Genomic DNA, 20,775 nt, shown 5'->3' with positions numbered 1-20,775 from the left:
ATATATATATATATATATTCAACTTATAGAATGATATCAGTTTTATTTTCGAGGTTTGTTGAACAAAGTTCGTGCAAATTTCACATAAATTTTTTGAGAATTTTCGTCATTTCGCAACAGAATTGTTGAGTTTTTGCGCAGCAATCAATGAACGTGAGTCATTAGATTGTAATCGGTTATATGATATGTACGACATGTAAATGCCGTGTCGTGCGTAATAACTGCTGCGGGTTTCATTGTTACAATTAACAAAGATTCGTATGAATTACAAAGTATAAAAGTCTTACTCTCTTAATATTTCACGTTAATAAGCTACGATCTATGTGCTACATTTGATCAATGTGTATGTAAGAAGATCAAATTTGCCATCGCATCATTAATTGATCAATGATTGGTACAAAGAAGCGACAAATAAGAATCAAATAGTTACTCGTGTAATTGTGTCATAAATATTCATGAAAAAGAATGTTAAGACATTGTATGTCTTCGTTATACATATAGTACATGTATGAGTATGTACATGAAGAGTATGTACATGAAGAGCTTCGAATAATATTCCACGAGTTTGAAATCGCGTCAGCGGTGATATAATATATGAAGCACCATTTCATTTATGACAATCTTTTCTATTTATAATCTACATTTTGTGTTATCATCGTTATCCCTTTTTAACGTGAATTCTTGTATATTTACTTTTACAGATAAAAATGTATTAGAGATAATAATACAAATTTTTTTTATTTTAAAATTTTTTAAATTTTTAAATTTTATAATTTTTAATATATTTATTATATATCACAATTCTAAAAATTGTGATTAAATCTATTTCAATGACAGAGGTCGAAAAAAATCTAAGTTAAAATCTAAATTAAAATAAATGATTCTCTCATATTTGGCTCTATAAATTATGTAGAAAATATGCGATCGCCAGATATTTGCTATTTAAAGATTGCTGCTTCGAAAAAACGACTCTTATTGACTTATGCGAATCAGAACTTTATCTCGCCTTATTTAATCAACTTTAAATGAGTGCCCACAGTCTAAATCGCTGCAATCGATTCTATTTGATCCTAGTGAGAAACCTTTTGTACGATGCGCGAATCAACTACAATGAAGCTAACGATGTTAGTGAAGAATAACGAGCACTTCATTTTAAAGGGATTGCCAGACAAGTATGTTTACCATCGTGATGTTTATCACCGGTAGTTTAGTACATGAGTCATCGCATAATCGATAGCGTAATCGCTTACATGAACTCCGTGGGCTGAGTTTAGCTCAACTCTAAAATTTTTTTAACATTATAACTTTATGATTATTATGAAAAAAATCAATTCCTTGACAGAAATCTACAATCGATATATATTTATTCAATAAAATTCAATCTCTCTCTCTCTCTCTCTCTCTTTCTCATTGTTTATAATTTTCTAAGTCTAAGATTTAATTCCAAATATCTTTGTAATAAAGCGATTTTAAAATGTTATAATAAAGTTTACTTTATAATTTAAGAAAATCATTAAAGTTATCAATTCATGAAATTTTTGAGATTTTCTCAAAGCCTAAAAATTATTAACATTTTGAAAAACAGCAGTCTCCTTATTTACTTATAGATATCTTATAGATACCTTATATCAGATTATCTTCTTTATTCTCATTATGTCTCTCTATGTAAACGAACGCTTTGTCATAACTTCTACGTATTATGTTAGTAATTACAGTCGCTTCTTTCTACGTCACACGGAACAAACGATATCTTTTTTTCCCTTTTATTTTCTCTCAGTTGATGTTACAAAACTTCATGGTCGATTACATTCGACTTGTACGTCTCTTATCACGCTTAGATTAACACTACACCGCGTTCTCCTAGACGTCGCAGAGAGAAAGCAAACAAAAAGAAGAGCAAATGAAGGAAAATGAGATAGGAGGCGAAAGTGAAACGCCGTGCCGGATTGATTCGCTTCAATTCATGCAAGTGTTTCTAGGAATAAATTTCAACGCCCACTCACCAAACCAACTTAAGTCAATTGACATCGGACGACATTCTCATTACAATTTAAATTGATCAGTTCTCCTAGCCCACGCATAAATTATCTAAAATCATCACATGTGTTTCTCCCTTTTTTAATTCTTTTCTGTGATGTCTTATTCTTTTAAAAATCACATACATACGTTATTCGCTATAAAAGAGAATCATTTACGACTTTACGCACAATAATTGTAAAAAACATCTTTCTTCTAATTAATTCTTGTACCTCTTATATCGACTTTAAATGTTGTAAGGTATGTAAGTATTAATATTGTAAGTAATTATAAGAACACTTATTTAAAATGTATTTTCCAATTTTTTTGATCAAACGAAATATTGCCGATCATCAAATAAAAGAAAAGAAACGTTTTTGTCCGATTTTTTTTCTATATGCGCTTCCCCACAAGCTTTACAATTAGCAACTTTATGAGAAAAATTGCGCAAGATTGCAAAAAGTGCAAGTACTGCGTCTATTTATAATGGACTTCTTGCATTTGTAGTCGCATATCACTAAATTGGAATCAATTATTGTATCAATACGTGAGGTTGCGTTATTCGAAAACGATCTTCCATTATCTGAGATCAAGCGTTTGACCTTACAATTACGTCAATAATTCATTGTAGGATTATTAACTAAAGATTAACCAGAGGGATAAAGTCTAAAAGTAGATATTGTTATAATTTTCCATAGCTTTCTTAAACATACCGAAAATATTAGAGAAAACAATTTCTATTATGCATTCATATATTATTTAAATTCTTTTTCCTTTAAGTTCAAGGATTATATTTATTAATACCTCGCTTATTTATGATATATGAAATTTTATTATTTTTAATTTTGTATTTAAATTAAAAATCATCCTTGTATGAAACCGCAATTAATTCTAATGATAAGCTTTCTTTCATTTAATTTTTTTCTACTGTTCAGTAGTCACGTCATAGTCTAGATCTTATGATACGAATAATATATTTCAGAACGTCCGCCTAGCTGATCCCCTCTTCTGCCCCACTTAATCAAATCTTAATAAATAAATTATATAATAATGCGCTCTCAAAATCCACAAAAATTATACTATCTAAGTTCCTTAAGGGTCGCAAAAATCGAAATTGCTTTGACAGTAGCGCATAAATCGAAAATATATTTTGCATAGTTAGCGTAATTTTGCAATTTTAAACGATTTAGGGATGAATATGATTGTTTGCACCAAAAGAGAAATGCCTTAAGGAATACAGCTATGAAACTATGTGAATGTGAAAGCGCATAAATCCTGTATATTTGATTTTCTAAGTTGATTGTTATCAATATGGGATTGACTAATAGACAAAAATATTTTTTTTTAGTTAAACGAAATAAGCACAAAAATTTTTTTTTGCGGATTTTGAGAGCGCATTATTATATAATTTATTCATTAAGATTTAGTTAAGTGGGAAGGCCAGTTAAGCAGACGTTATTCCAGGAATATATTACAGTAAGAATAAAATGTATTCCCGATAAATTTTTGAAACCATTTCTTTTATAAAAGTTTGAATAATTATCTTTTTCCATAAGTTTTGGATTTCTAATATTAAATATTTCTAATATTAAATATCTCATTAATTTTTAACTAAAGTTCGAAAAATTAATATAATTTTGTCAGTTCTAACTGCAAAATTAGATTTTAATTCCAATTTCTACTTTTTACTACAAATTTCTAGAAATTTGATAGAGAGAGTGTTATATAAAAATTATCTTTTTTTTTTACATTCTTGTCTTTTTTTGCTTTCTTATCTTTTTTTTTCTGATATCCTTTATTTACAGGGTAATAATCTCGTGATGTGATTGATGGTTTAATATCGTTGCCACATTTGAACTTGCGTAAGTTTCACTTCAAGATATCGGAAGGATTATTGAGTAAGAATTTGACTGTAACAGTATAATCGACGATGATTTTATTTAACATATTAATATGTTGGTCGAAGAATTTTCCTATCTTGGCATGCCCCATGTCCTATCTGGACGTGGGGCATGCCAAAAATTCGCGGATGAAATCATTGATAAAATAACCATTAAGACAAGAGCAAAGCATGTTCGCTGATAAGTGAGAATGAAGGCCAAGAGATGGAAGGTTTATTGGCTCGAATCCAGCCACATTTTATCTGTGCTTGCATCGCCAAATGTACTTTCGTGTGCATTTCACAAGCGTTCTTAAATACCTTGCAATATACAATTATATTTATAAATGGCAGTACTTAGTATCGATTATTTCGAAAATGAGAGCCAGGAAAAAGAGAAACTGCCAAAATACAGACGAACGAATAAGAGAACGATAAATAACCATTATTTTTGTACAACATGTAACATCAAAAAAGATTGAATTATTTACATTTTTCAATTTATTATTGCAGATATATAATGCAGACATTATATGCAGATATTATATAATATAATATTTTACGAAATATAATAAAAAATAGATCCTTAATTATACAGTGATAAGTGCAGAAAGCTAAATAAATGCTGCTGTTGGTCCATACATGCTTAATAATGCATAAATTTTTTAACTGCATTTTCAAAATATTACTAATAAAATCAGCTCGATTATTATTTACATACATCCATGGTCTTCTCTTTAAAAAAAAAATTTAGAAATCAAACAAAAGCAAAAAAGCAATTCAAAAGAGTCTATATTATATCTATAATTAATCACACAAATTATATTTTTATGTCTATTTTTATTAGCTATTCGCGCACCTATCTTTTACAATCACCTAAGAATTACATAATTAATTTATTATTCGAATTTATTATTCGATTCGAAAAAATTAAAGACGCATTAATAAACGTAAAATAAACCGAATATCTTTAACATCATAAAAGATCACGTAATGAACGGAATCAACAAAAATTGGACGGGGTCATGTATTATTTTATATTATTAGACTTGTGCCTATTTTTATACACAGCTCAACTTCTATATATCATTTTCATAGTTAGGGCGCGAGTTTCCTCCTAGATTCCGCGCCATTGCACTTCATCCTGCACTTATATGCGTCGGGAAACAGGCAGCGTTAGCTCAAGCTCGAACTGAATGCCAAAGATTACCAAGACATCATAATCATGAGGGGCATGACAGCCATGTTGGTTTAAACAATCTGCCGAAGGCATCCGAATCGTGTTTCAGCAAACTCGACGATATTCGACGCGTCGTGTCGTTTAGATTAATTTTCCGTTCTTAACGCATTCAAAATGCATCTAATTGTGTCGATGTACAAAAAAAGAAGTTATCACTGCTATATTAAAAAAAAAAAGACTATCGATTGTTTAAGAACACTATTGATGATATATGATGTCATATAAGGTTACTATGAGAATCTTATCAATGCATTCTGTCGCGCGTGAGAAAAATCGTAGAAAGATATGCTGATAGTAATATCAATCATATGTGAGTAATGTTTTTTTTACATCGCATTATTAACATAGTTTTTTCCTATTAATCATTATTTATTGAGCATTATGTATTGATTTGCATATAATTTAAAAAGTATATAATAAGAAACCAATTAATTTTTGTCAAAGTTTATTATCACATATTTTTACTTTATTTTGACATTAATCTGTATCTTTATACATTATCAAGGAGAAGCTTTTATAAATATTTATAAAAATGTAAATTTCCATATGAAAAAAATAATCTATGTATGTATAATTACATTATGCATTAATAATTCAACAAATTATTTTTTTTATTGAAAAAATACTCGATGGATCTCTTTTTTCTTCGAACGTTCTGAGAATTATCTAAATAATTAGGAATTAAAGAATTGTATTATTTATAGATCCTCAATCATAATTGAGAATCTATAACACAATGATCCCTTTTTTAAATTCGTAATTATTTAAATAATTTGCAGAACTTTTGATGAAAAAAGAATAATATCATCATCAATCATATATATGTAATATCTACAAATAATACGATAACAAAGTCTCTTAAATGTTCTCCATTAACATTTGAACTAGTTTGCAAAAATAACTTCGCAACAAGCTATTTTCCTTATGTTGACTAATAATGCCTATTAAGAGGAAACGATCTCGGAAGGGATTAACATATTCAACATTTATCAATCATCGCAAATAAGTATCTATCAAGTCTTCACGCGATCGATCATTTTCCAAGACGACCGTCACTGGGCGCCTACAGCGTCGTTCGTAGTCATCAGCCATCGAGCACGTGGCTGAGTTCGGTAGAAATAGCTTCGGCAAACAGCGATATAGAGAATATCGCGGTGTGTGCGTTAACGGTGTGTCTTCAATTGTATTGCGAAACACAGAGAAGTACAACGCCGAAAGAACGACTAGGGGAGATGAGACAAGAGGCCGGACGGGAGACGTCGTATTGGAAAGGCAAACCGCGAGAATTGGCAGAGGGAAGAGTGGTGAAGAGGAGAGAAAGAGAGAGAGAAGAGAGCTGTGTCTCCTGCACGTGAACACGCGTCTTACGATTGCTCATGACGTGCGTGAACACTATTGTCGTTTACCCACCAGTACGCATTGCGTGCGCGATACATCGCGCGATTGTGCTGGTGCATATGGAACGAGTTCCAGACTCGACTGGAAAAATAATGAAAAAAATAAAGAATAAAAGAACGGTGTGAATTTAGGGAAATAATCGAGGTTGATGAATCGGAATGGCATAACAATTTTGCAATAACAATAAACCATCATAAAGATTATAAGTGAAATAATAAAAAAACGACTATTAGTTTAAAATATTGTAATTGTATACATATATTATTATTTTTAAAAACTATATATTTGCTCAATACTACTTACGTAATTAATGTTTTTTTTCATGCAATAAAAATTTGCTTAAACGCATTAAACGTGACATTTGTAATAGCATATACATTTAATTTAAAATTTTTCCTAATAGTACAGTAAACACTGTATATACTCAATACTGTATATACACTGTATATACCGAAAGAAACACGAGCAAAATATATTTTATGTATATTCTCTCTAGAGAAACGGTAATATGTATAGAAGAATGTGTATGTTGTACGTCACACATATCGACACGATGATTACGCGAAGCTTTTAAAATACGAAAGATGATATCTTATATGTAAAGGGGCTTTTAAAGAACATTAAATAAAATTAAAATTAAGGATGTTAAGTAAAATTTTAAATACACCTGTAAGGCTATATTAAACTAATGCTAAAAAGTCTAACATTAAATGCGACGAATGCTAAAGAACTTCCGAAAATATTTGCGAAACATTTCATGAGATTTCCAATAAATATTTATTTTTAATTTTCATTAGTATTAATAATACATACCTATTCATAGTAATGTATTCATTAGATACGGAACATTATTTGATTTTTTTATAGTTAATTAATGTTTATTTCAATATATTTCGAATTAATGATGATTTATCCAAGATAAAGCGATTTTGAAATAAATGACTTTGCATACTGAAACGTTAATATTATTGATAAATAGCAGATCTATTAGGCAGAAATCCAAACAATTTTTGTGTCACGTAAGCATTAGTGCCATACAATCAACGATGATATAAAGTGTATACATAGTTTGTCACGTATTCATAAGAATAAAATACCTGATAAAGGCCTATCTTTCTCGGAAATATATATAAAGATGGAATATTTGAAATTCTCGAAAAAATATCCACAACCTTTTTATGAAAAAGGTGAAAGTATGCCGAAAATATGATAATATATATTAATTTATATAAAAAAATAAAAATTAAAAATAGTATTAATACGTATAAAAATGTATCTATATGTGTATTATTGTCCTTTATAAATAAAACATATTATATTATATATTATCATATTTCTTCACAGAAATTTCTGAAAAAAATATTTCAAATAAAATAAGAATATATTTATGAAGAAGTAAAATATTGATCTTTCGTGCAGAAATTCATTTCGAAAAAGATTGAACTTTGATCTGGTCAAATATCATCAATAATTTAAACTTTGTTATCATCGTCAGTAATTTATGGTCACGTATTGCCTCTTCTGCTGTACAGAGATAAATTTGATAGTCAACGAGCTATTATAATTGTGAGCACAAACAATTATATATTAATTTGGTTAACATTACATGGAACGCTCCATAAACATTCTGCACTCTCTTTTTTCACAAATGTTTAAAATCTAAATTTAAATAAAATATTTATGGAATAAACTATAGCGAGTATCGATTTTTCACGCAGAAATTATTCCTACGACAGAAAACTTTATTTTAATAAACTTTATCAAACTCGAAACTTTAATTCTTTCAATATTTTTCCAATCTTATGTTAGAATTAATTCTGTGAAAAACCGACTAAAGAGTCTACTTAAAGAATTAAAAAATAATTTTCGCTTATTCTTTCGTATTTTTAAAATCTTTTATATATAATATAACCCCCCTCCCCCAATTATTCGCTGTTTTACTTGTTTTTTTTTTATAGAAAAGAGCAAAACTGATCGAAAATTCGGCAAATAAAAAGTAAGCCCTCGCGGGAATTTTGCGCATGCCGAATGTGCAACACGCTGTACACTATTTTTGTGATAGCGGCTAAATACACAAGTCATTCGGCGGCCTTGACGTCACCTATCGCGAGAAAAACGCATTTTGTTCTCGAAGTTTCATTCCTCGAGTCCACGTACGCCGAAAAAAAACCCCCGTAGCAATTTTTCCGTAATTACAATAAACAGTTCTCCGTTCGGACAAACAGATGCGTAATACGAGCGATGCGTTCCGCGGAAGAACGGATGCTTCGTATCCGTACTCTTATCTAGATAGCGACCGTTTTCGCGATGCGTCATCATCGAGGCGATGAATGCCATGCCTCTCATCGCGTGTATCCGCGCTTTTTCCTTTAATTTGCTTGGCAAAAATGATGCTCTTTAAACTAATTCTTTTTTTGCGATAATGTGAATTATTTGTGTGGAATAATTTTTTACAAGGTATTTAACTATTTCGTTTTTTTATTGATGTGTATATGCGTATATACGTATTACTTAGCTTATACTATAATAATTATTACATTACTGTTTATAATTATTTTACATATTTCGTTAATAAAATTCATCAAATTTATCGCGATATCTCATAATTCCCTTCTGTTAATAAAGTTAGATTACTTTTTAAATAATTGCGTATCGTAGTACATTTTACAGATTATAGATTTAAGTACATTGTTTGCGTTTTTATAAAATTCAATTCACATACTTTTTGCGAGTTATTTTTAGAGTATGACATAAATTCTTTCGATATAGGTACAATATTGTATTGTAAAATCGTTTCATATTTCTAAAAAAGGAATGTTGGAAAGTTGGGAACATTTCTACAATTAGATATGAGCATTCAAGAAATAATTGTGAAAGTTTCTTTAGATCTCTTTCGACTAAGTCCAAGTCAAAAGAAAATGAAAATCTTTTATATATAATATATCCCTTGAGACCTAAAACGAAAAAAATGTTTGTCTAACAATAAATGAATGGTCATTAAAGTCCAACGATATTTCAACGATATTTCTTTCTTTTTTTGCACAGAGAGAGAGAGAGAGAGAGAGAGAGAGAGAGAGAGAGAGAATAAAAACTCTTATATAATATATAATATATTAATTTTTTTTGTTGTCTTATATTCTGAGTTGAATTCAACAATAATGCATTGTGATAATTTATTGTATAATTAATTCTTTAAATATTTGATATGATATATGAAGTATTTGATATCTATAAGTATATTGCACAATTTGTAGTTAATTTTAAATCACTTGAAATATTTCGGTTGATTTTTCCGAAGTGCTACTATAAAATTTGATTACATTAAATACGTGCAAAGATTATTACAGAATTTTCAAGCGATTTACAATTAATTATAAATTGTAAAATACAATGAATTTTAATAGCGATGCAGATATTTAAATATTTACAGAAAAAGTATGCAATAAGTGGGTGATAAAAAAGTAAGAAAAAATTTCAGCGTCAGCTTTTTCGAGACTCGCGGAAATCGACAAATAACTAATCAACATACGTTACAATTGCGTAAACATTAGACAACCAACTGTGAAACAGTATCGTTGCAAGACATGGACACTCTTAACCAGCATGATTTAATATCATTGCAAATTAAAAATTACAAATAAAACACTTTTATAAAGATAAAAAATAAATTTCCTTATTCAAGATATCCGCATTTAAAGCGTAAAATGTGACGTTAAATTATACGCGTTCTGTTACGAAGCAGAGACGCACCATAATATTTATAAAGTATTGAAATGAATAGAAAACTGTCTGCTTTATTAGATAAAATAGAGAAGGTACAGAGAAATAAATTGAAGGTTCATTGACGCTACGAGCAGTTGATGAGAAATGTGGTCCAGATTGAGAAGGATCTTCGTACAAATAAAAAAGGCAAAATTTCGTTAAATAATAATTAGCAATGTTATGCGTTTTGATATAAAAAATATTGATTGATATGATTTTTAGAAAGGAAGAAAAAGGAAAAAATTAGTATAAGATTTAGTATAATAATCTGTTCGAATAAAAACAATAACTGATTGTGGAAATTTAGAAAAAAATCTTAGATGAAAAAAATAGTAGAAGAATCATTATGATAGATAGAATTTGATAATCGATTAAATATTGATAATAGATTTGAAGTTCAAAGTCATATTTTGAATAGAAATCTAGTAGCGCTTTATCTATCAATTGAATGAAGAAAAATCTTGCTGAGAGAAAAAGAGAGAGACAGAGAGAAGAAAGGAAAGAGAGAGACAGATATCATCTCTACTTATTAAGCGCTTTAGATTCTCTCAAGTGCTAAAAATCAATACATAATTGAACAATAAAATAAAAAAAGTGAAAATAAAATTACAAAAATAAAGAAAAAAGAAAATAAAGTAGACAAAGATGAAAATTGAGAAATAGAGAGAGAAAAAGAGAGAAAGAGCGAGAGAGAGAGAGAGAGAGAAGCATAAACGTGTACAGTCGAACACGTGGTCTGCCGCCATCGAGACGAACATCGCGCGCGAGTTTACCTCGTCTCGGATTACAGCATTTCGCGAAACGAGAATTATGGAGTGCATGAAATCAGTGCAGAGTTTCTTCAACATGTCGCGCTCCGAAATCGCGCGTCCTTTCGAATATCTCATTCCGCCCGGCACACATTCCGAATTGAATGGAAGACGAGATTTTCGAATCTTGGAATTTTCCCTGTTGTCAAGAAGCTCGACGTTTCTTGCGCGTGCCTATCGGCTATTTTTGTGCATTCATGTCAATGACGAAGTCACATTTGTCTCGACCGGTCGTCCGCGAGAAAGAGCAGTCCAAAAACTCCGCATAGCGACAAGAATATACCGTGAGGAAAAGAATATACCGTGAGGAAAAGAATATATATCGAAAGAAAAATATCGAGGATTTCTCGCTTCTTATTCGCTTAGCAAATAAAAAAAAAAAAATCGGCGGATCAGCAATTTCCGTATCGCGTCAGTGAGGCCGATGGAACGGTAATCAGGAGAGACACAATACCTTTTTTTCTTCTTCTTTCCCGCTCTTCTTCGTCGAGTCCAGGCTGTTCCCATACAAGCACGTGGCCATTTCGTCCCCTGTTCTCGCTGTCGCGGTTCATCGCACACTCGGCACGTGGAACGAGAATGAGAAACGCGATTTGCAACGCTCCTTGAACGACGATAACGACGAACGTCAATGACGGCGTTCGGCGCGATAACACGGACTGTCCTTTCTCGCGCGCGCGCGCGTAGTTCGCTACCGCTCCTCAACACTCTCGCAACTCGTTCCGTACAGACGCCGAAATGCGCCGAGGAGAGAAACGCGCCTGCGTTCTCTACTTTACGCCGGTCCGACGACGGCCGACGGCGACGATGACGACAAGATTGCGCACGAGGCAAAGGCGACGAGCAACACACACGGATGGCAAATAATACTCGAGACTGAAAAAACGAGGTTAAGTCTTCGCGAGGTACGAAGTACACTGGTTATGCGGGTTATGCCGGGACGACGAAACTTGTGTAATCGACCGGCTGTTCTCGCTGCTCCACAAATACTTACTCCGATAACAGCGGATCGACAAGCGAGCGGCCGAACAAACGAACCGGAATTCTGATTGGCGGACGAATTCGCTATGCTAGCCGCTCGGCTAATCAAAATGCAGCGCGGCAAAAATTGTGACTGGAGGCGCGAAACTTGAATAAGTTAAGGGCGTGGAGATAACACGCTATTGGTGAAATCTTCAGAGACAAGTAGGAGGGTAGAAACATCTTTTCTCCTTAGTTTTCTCCTTAGACTTTGTGTTAAAATACCGCACGGAATGGTAGAAGGTACAACATTCCCCTCCCCCTAAATCGGAGGAAACGTTACTAAAAGATCAGGTACAAAGGAAAATTAAGCTGAAGCTGATAAAGGAATGCGTAAAATACCAGATTTTTTGGTATTGTAGTCATTCTAAAAGAACCTTTCTTGTGTACATTTTTTTGTATTTTTTCTTGTATTTTTTGTGCTGAACTTATAAACATTTATTTCAAACTGATTTTATAGAAACATGTTGAAAATTACATTAAAAGTACAATTCCGTTGAAATCTGATCTCTGCAATTTTCAATATTTTCTTATCAATTTAACTTGAAATTGACATTTGCAAATAATTCAGAACGTAAAAGAAAATGAAAAATATATGCATAAGAAAAATTCCATTGTTTTGGTAAAAATTGACTTATTTTATTCATTGTCTAGAATATCGAAATAGTCAATTTTAGCTTAAGCGATGACTGAAAGCGGAACCTTTCTTACATACGTTTTTTCGTATTTTTTGATGTGCTGAATCATTTGCAAACGTTATTTTCAAGTTAATTGTTGAGAAAATATTGACAATTGCAATCAAAGATTAGATTTCGACAAAAATTTTAATGCGATTTTCAATGTGTTTCCCATCAGATTAGTTTGAAATATATCTGCAAATGATCAGCGCATAAAAACATATAAAAAAACGTGCACAAATCGTGTAAATCAAATGAATTCTTTTGTTTGATTAAAAAAAAAGGTTTAAATCAAAGAAATTATGTTCAAGTCAAAGAAATTTTTTCTTTAACCGTATAGCAAAGAAATATTTCCTTAAATCGAAGAAATCTTTCTCTGAATATATAATAAACTGTCTTTTATAACTTTACTTTCAAAATAAAACGAAAAATCTTTAATTAAACTACACCTTGGACTATGTCCATTTATACCAATTTAGATTAAATGAATAATGCAGATAGAATAAATTTCCATTTTATCTTTTTTTTCAAAAATTGTAGAGATTTGTAAACGACTTTTCTAATTACAAATATTGCAATTATATTGCGATTTTCTCAGTATTTTAATTTGACCAAACAGAAATTCGTTTTAAGATATATTTTTCTTTTACTAATTTTAGCTTTTTGAGATTTGCCTTAATGAATGCTAAATTGATATATTAATTAAGTCATTGGAAATAACAGTGATTCGATAACTGTGATAACTAGAACGGAGAAATAATTATAAATTCAAGAAATGAACATGATCTCGAGTTTTATTCCAATGAAGCATACATCTGCACATACACATCTGTACAATGTACATACACTACACATATGAAACCGTATGATTCACTTCTAACCTTCGGACTCAAAAGTTAAATGGATTATTGCCGTGTCGGATGTGTCGTTTTCTTCGTAAGAGTCATTTGCTATGCTTAGATCATAAATATTAAAAACGATCCCAAATTTCAAACAGATATTTAAAATTGGCAGGTTTTCAAGATGCTATTTCTACAAAAAGTATTCTATCCTAACTCGTTCGTCGTTTACTGAAAATATTTTTATACATATCTTCCCTCCGAAGAAATATATCTTTTTGCTTAAATCTTGCGAAAAATATGACTAAATTATATGCTATAATTGTAAATCCTTCAGTCTGATTGTTATATGTAACAACTCTGATTATATCAGATATTCGTAAGAAGGAAAAAACTGAGTCATTGCGAAGATAATATCATTTCGTATGCTTAATTGGAATCTCAGATTCATGAGCACAATTTATCTTCAAGCAGATCAAAATAAATTATATTTAAGTATATGAACGAAAAAGCAAGGGAACAATTATACTGAATAATTCAACTCGTTATCGTTATTTCTAAAGCGATATTAAAATTAACTGTAAAATTGATAAGCGATCGAATAATCAAAAATAAATATCATATTATAACATTCATAATTTAGATCACGGATGCATAATTATTATAAATCTTTATTTTTATTTTTTACAATTTTATTTTTCATTTTTATAAACTTCTCGCCAGCATGGCTAAAATTGCATAATGTTGCAACAGTTTCACGTCATATTCGCAAAGTAACGTCATTTCTGAAATAGTAGAAATAATTTATATCTAAAGCATATCTGTCCTAATCTGTCCTCTTATAATCTAATAGGAAAATATAGCTAATCGCTGTTAATGCTAACAACCGTTCTATCTCACGCGATTTTATTTCCGATTCGAGCTTGCGTCACATGGAAAAACGTGGATTAAATTGGCGGATCAATGATGCAGAGGACGAAAAATAATCAATACGTGCCACGTGGAGAATTTTGGCACGTTCAGGCTAACGATCAGCTATTTAGAACTCAACGTGCAGCTTTATTTCCATCAGTCACTTTCGTGATACGGACGTGATCATAGGCATCGGATCGATACTCAACCGCGATCGTGTTGAAGAATCATCAATGATCCGATGATGTTTTTATTCCGCGAAGGATTATATTTGAAAACTCGACTGCCGATTACGAAATTCTTCGTCACATTCCAACGTGCAATTTTAACAATTGATAAACGCAATACAATATCGAAGACTCTTTCGTTTACAAAAGCCGTTCTCAATAGCGTTATTGAAAATCTTCCGATATATTTATGTTTATCTTATGAAGAATCAATTCATAAATGGTAATATTAATATTAATATTAATACTGATGCAACAGTTAATTTCCGAACTAAACATCAGAAGGAAAAATCTCAAGAGTAGCTCATGAAGATATATTGAAAAAAATTATGTTATATCGACACCATTATTTTAATTAAAAATAATTTTATTAATTCAATAATACTATTAATGAAACAAATATATCATGCTTTTGTTTTAATGAAATTTTATTTGTTTTATTAATATCTATTGTTATATCAACAAGATTATTTTTAATTAAAATTGATACATCATTTTTTCAATGTATTTTTCAAGGAAATGTCTCATATTTGGTGAAATACATTACAAGAAAATAATAATAAATGAGATAATGAAAATATAAATCACAAAAATACAATTGCTAATCAGAGCCAACACATATTTGTGTGCGAATTCAAATTCTTTATTAAATAACAAATTAGTTAGATATTTTGATTCTTGTTTTTTGAATCATTCACAATAAATAATTAATAAAAACAAAAAAAAATATGTTCAAAATTACATGGAGATTAAAGAGAATGTCGCAATCAAGTACATTAAAATAAAGCAAACGACTCTGAGTTATAAGATGTGCGTCATCGCATAATAAATTTCTTGGACTTATAATCGGATCTCGATTATTAATCAAATTGAGAGTTCGTGTTATCTTTTATAAAAAATATTATAATTTCGTGGAAGACTTGATATTTTAAAAGTATTGGATCAATAGGTCACTCGAAGCTCTCGCGTTTGAGGGAATTTTTTGTTTTGATATTATGAACGGATTAACAGAGCAATCGATGATTGAAGATAGGCATGCGGGGTTTTCCATAGTGGAAATTGCATGGACATAACTAGCAAATATTTGTCTGACTTCTGAGTTTGCGTCGCGCGCCGTCGCCATCGTTCTCGTGAAGAATATACCCTCGCGAACGTGAGACGAAGTTGATTTGTAGCTTGCTGTTGTGTGCACAAATCATCGTCGTCTTCGCTGCCTATAATTGATTTGATTGCCACATATGCAGCGTTCAAAGCTGTCGGTGTGAGAATGTATGACTCGCGTAAATCAGAGGGAAAGGAAATCGCGAACTGTCGCCGAGAGTATGTAACGCGTCTCCTCTAATCAAGCGTTAAGTAATTGAAATTATGCTGAGTTGAACGTTAATTAGCAATTATTTCGCTCATCTTTCGCTGATTTCCCTCTCAAATCATAACTATAAGCAGAATAATAATCCCCAACAGAACAATTATATAATGCGAGATAGATTAAAAGAAATCAAAAGAATCATCGTTGTCTTAAAAATCGCTGCAAAAAATTACAATAAACTGTATTTTAAGATTTAATTTTTTAATTTATATAAAATTCATAAGTGTAAGTAATTTTTTTGCGAAAAATATTTCTTCAGAGTTTGAATCTCTCTCTCGAATTCCATGCGAACGTCTTAGACTTAGACGATTCCACAATATAAAATTAACTTTAATCGGTTTAAATCAGTTTAATCGGTAGTGATATTTTTTGAGGTGATATTTTTTGCAATAAATTATTTAATTATTTAATAGTGCTTTAAAGATGCTTATTAGCAATAATATTAAATTACTCCAATTCAATTTGTGATATCGTGTACTCCATCTTCAGTCTAAGACTGTGTTTTAAGATCGATTTTATTTTTACAAGAGTCTCCTCATTAAATATATTGATGCTGCAAGTGTTCTTGCACATCAAAGCGGAGCAGACGTATAAATAGAAAAAAATCGCCAATATTAATAAATAATTCATTATTCTTATCATGCAGCTGAACTTATCGAGCCTCTTTATAGCCGCTGTCTTATCAGCGAGCTGCAATGTGTGCACGATATAATCTGCGAGAAATGTTTGTATTCTCAACCGGACCGAACCGTCACCGACCGTCAATCACACATTTCCAATCATTTAAAAGATCGTGTAATTATCAGGCCTGGGCTAGAAACCGTAAATTTCAAAGAGTACGAGAGTTCTCCCTTTTTTTCTAATTTTTCTAATTTAATTTTTCTCGCGACACCTTCCGTAAGACATGATTAGAGGGTCGTTGAGCACGATTGTGCAATCGATGATTTGTTTGGCAATCGTGACGCAGCACATTCTCTCGTGTTTGCGAATCGCATTGTATGATTTTTGTTGCATGGACGTGTAACGAATCGTGATTACGCGAGCACAATGAGCGATTGCGTATCGAGGGCTCAACGGAAATTAAAAACGTTCGCGACTGATTAAAAATCTACAAAATTCTATCGAATCTTCATGTAATCTAATTTTTATTTTATGCCATTTATTTGCGAATAATATGTGAAGTATAAATATGTCACGAAGAGTTTATACTCTTTTCAAGTATTTATAATAATAAAGAATCAAAAGTAAAAATAATTTGAGATCATAATATACAATATACTAAGAAATTCCGATTATCATAGAGTTTCTAATTTTAAATGCTAATTAAATAAAAAAAATAAATATCATTATAAATTGCAAGATATTGTTCGTTATAAGAATGGTTGTGATTAAACAGCGTTAAAATTTAAATTATAACGTTAAATTGTAACGTACATAATAATTATGTAAAAAAATAAAAAAACATAACAATGTTCATATTATATTATATTTTTCATAATCTCCTTGATTTTCGATACACCAGCGCCATCGTTTCAAAAATTTTTGTATTTTTTGAGAAAAAATATTTTGACTGCAGATTAATCAATTCAATGTGACCTCGATTGATATTATCGGATATTGTATATATAAATGAAATTATATATAAAACTATTCAAGAAGACTAAAAGAAGTTTATCTCTAGAAGTATGTATCATCAGTCATCACAAGTGTTCGAAAGTGGGTTAGTCTACAGTTAAAAGGTTCTTTTCTCCAGGAATATATAAATAGTGCTGTAATGAAAACTAGCTATGTATGAGACTTGAAAAATAATGTGACTTGCATGACTAGTTTTGTTTTGTATCTAATTATTAAATTACAATATTTCTCGTTATTAAATTATATGAATTAACAAATAAATTAACACATAGATAATATAGGTATCATATATATCGATAAAAGATTACAGTTTATGTCGATAAAGAAGATCCGTAATATCTACTGCTAAATAGCTATCTATGTTTTCGACTGCCAGTTAATATTATTATTAATAATTATTATTCATCATACGATTTATTAGCAAATATCTATAATAAAAGTGTCTTCGAAGGTAATATAAAATTAGGATTTCATTTTATTATCAAAATTATGTTGAGATTATTTTAACAAAGGTAAAACGATTATAAAAACATTGTGTACATCCTTAAAAATGCATAATATTTATAAATCATTTTTATGAAATAAGAAACAATTCTTTTAAAGTTATTTATATATAATCATTATATTTCTGCCTAAATAATTATTATATTTCGACATAATTAATTAATCATTATAACAAATGTTATTTTATTCTTTTCCTTTATTTTTAATTCTTAATGATTAGTGTATGTATATATTTATGTATAAATAAAATACTAACGTCTCGATACTTTTGAAAACATAAATATAGAAAGTATCGCTCTGCAAACAGAGATTTAATTTAAAAAAATGATTTTCATTTAATGTAGAAATCTCTATTTACAAGATCTTTCCATGGAAGATTGTACTGAAAATATAGAAGTAGGATGTCGACGATTTTCTGATTACCCGCCCTTACGCGAATGTAACGCGTGGATGGTTAATGCCTTTATTTGATTTCCGGACAACGATTGCATCATACTTGGCCTTAAATGCTTCAAGTTTCGAAACGTCGACATAAAATGTAAAAGCCCTCAAATTCATTATTTACCACGGTTAAGTGGAAAATGACGCTGATCACGTCATGAGACTGGCATTCACAAAACGTAAGTAGGAAAAGTAAACGAATCCATCGTAAATTTAACATTTCATTTTTTAATCTAAAATGATACACATTAGAACGTCCTCAAATTATTTTTAGCTGTTTAAATCTTTTTATATTAAGAATTAATCCGATATTTTATTAGTAAAAAATCTTTCGACATTTTCTAACAATTGTGCAAAAATTCTTTTCATATTAAGATTCGTATAAAATATATAACAAAAAACATATTAATATGTTTAAATTGTAAATGAATATTTGTCACTATTTTCAGAATGAAATTTAGCGCGTAGAACACGCGCATACAAGAGAACTCATTGCTTTATGAACGGAAAGAACGTTTAACTTGTTGAATCATGAATAATTTGGCGAATAGTAAGTGAATGAAAAATCGTAATTTGTTTGCATGTTGCATCTTATCCCTTTCATGTAGACAGTGCTTTGCTGCACAAACGATTCGTGTCAAGGTGTGGCATCAATAATTAGTCATACTGTATCCGCGATCCTTTCGCAAGGTTGTATCCGAGGACGCAACCTGAGTTTCCAGAATTCGTCCTCGCGTTTTATTTTTCGAATACAAAACAACTTGATTGTTAATAAAATAATTGGATACATATACAATATATCTACATATATATATGTATATATATATATGTGTATGCGCGCGCGCGCGCGCGCGCGCGTGTGTGTGTGTGTGTGTATGTGTGTGTATATTTATTTATTTTCATTTCAAGCTATGTTCTAAACATTTTATGTGTCTACTTTAATACGTTTGTATGTAGAATAATTAGAGAAATCATATTATGTAAAAAAAATACAAACTTCATATGACCATAAAAATATATTTTTTTGAAAATTAATTTTATTTGTGAATCATCAAGCCATGTAATTTTTGTCTTTTTTTCTATAATCAAGTATTTAAAAAATTTTTTTTACTTAATAAATCAAAAATAAAAATTCATTATCTACTACGATTAAGTAGGCTTTTGGGAAAGATAAATTAAAACACCCTGCATGTATTTCTTTTTTATTTTAGACTAGGTTTTTCTATATAAATATTTTGTTTGTTGATTTTTTTGCTATTATTTTCTTGTTTTATAGTAATAAAGAGATTATTTATATACATTTTTTAATAGCACTTATATGCATAAATTATAGGGAAATACCGAAATGCGTAAATTAAAATATCAGTAAGAAAGTTCTCGAACAAAAAAAGTACTTGTCATTTGTTTTATTTTGAATTTTTGAAACATAAAGATCAAAAGCCATTGCATGTAAAAGTTTTAGTCGTAACTAAAATCGTAAACGATAAACTAATTGGCTATCGCGTTAGGGTAAGCAATAGTGACTGCCTACCTGTTGGTTAATCATAAAACGTTAATCGCAATCTTTCAAATCATCTTTCGGAACGGAATCTTGCGACTATGATTATGGCTTTGAGATTATAATGTTTCTATGCGCGTTCTTCTACGCATAGAACGCGGTAACATGCTTTTAGTTTCGACGCAGTAGCCAATTAATTTATCGCTTTTTACGGTTACAATTAAAATTTTTACGTGCAATGACCTTGAAAACTAGCCAATTATAGATTACGATATGGCCACATTGTAATGTCAACAAGATTAAAATTATACTATCCACGTGCGATAATTCATGGACAGACAATAATTGGCCAGTTTTTATGTTCCAGAAACTATTTTTGAAAACAAATGGCAAATATTTTCATAACTTATTTCTGCGAGAACTTTCTTGGTATATATGGTATATATGGTAATACTATGGTATTTTAATTTATGAATTTCGGGATACACTGTATATTATGTATTCCTACAGGCATAAAGTGTGTTTTATATTTAATTATATATTATATATTAT

The 20,775-nt window shown here is 30.3% G+C and overlaps 1 protein-coding gene across 2 annotated transcripts in view; it reads right to left on the bottom strand.

Moving 5' to 3' along the window:
- Positions 1 to 20,775, bottom strand: part of LOC108693003 (putative inorganic phosphate cotransporter) — a 39,470-nt gene that overhangs the window by 6,708 nt on the left and 11,987 nt on the right. The window contains exon 1 of one of the 2 annotated variants that reach the window (XM_018201629.1): positions 11,559 to 12,031. The exons of the other annotated variant lie outside the window; for it this stretch is intronic. Coding sequence (XP_018057118.1) covers positions 11,559 to 11,658 — 100 coding nt within the window. The 5' untranslated portion in view covers positions 11,659 to 12,031. Of the gene's footprint in view, positions 1 to 11,558; positions 12,032 to 20,775 lie in introns of those variants that run through there. 2 annotated transcript variants of the gene reach the window in all.

Source organism: Atta colombica, unplaced genomic scaffold (assembly GCF_001594045.1).
Source record: "Atta colombica isolate Treedump-2 unplaced genomic scaffold, Acol1.0 scaffold83, whole genome shotgun sequence".
NCBI lineage: Eukaryota > Metazoa > Arthropoda > Insecta > Hymenoptera > Formicidae > Atta > Atta colombica.
This window is presented reverse-complemented; position numbering and strand designations above follow the sequence as displayed.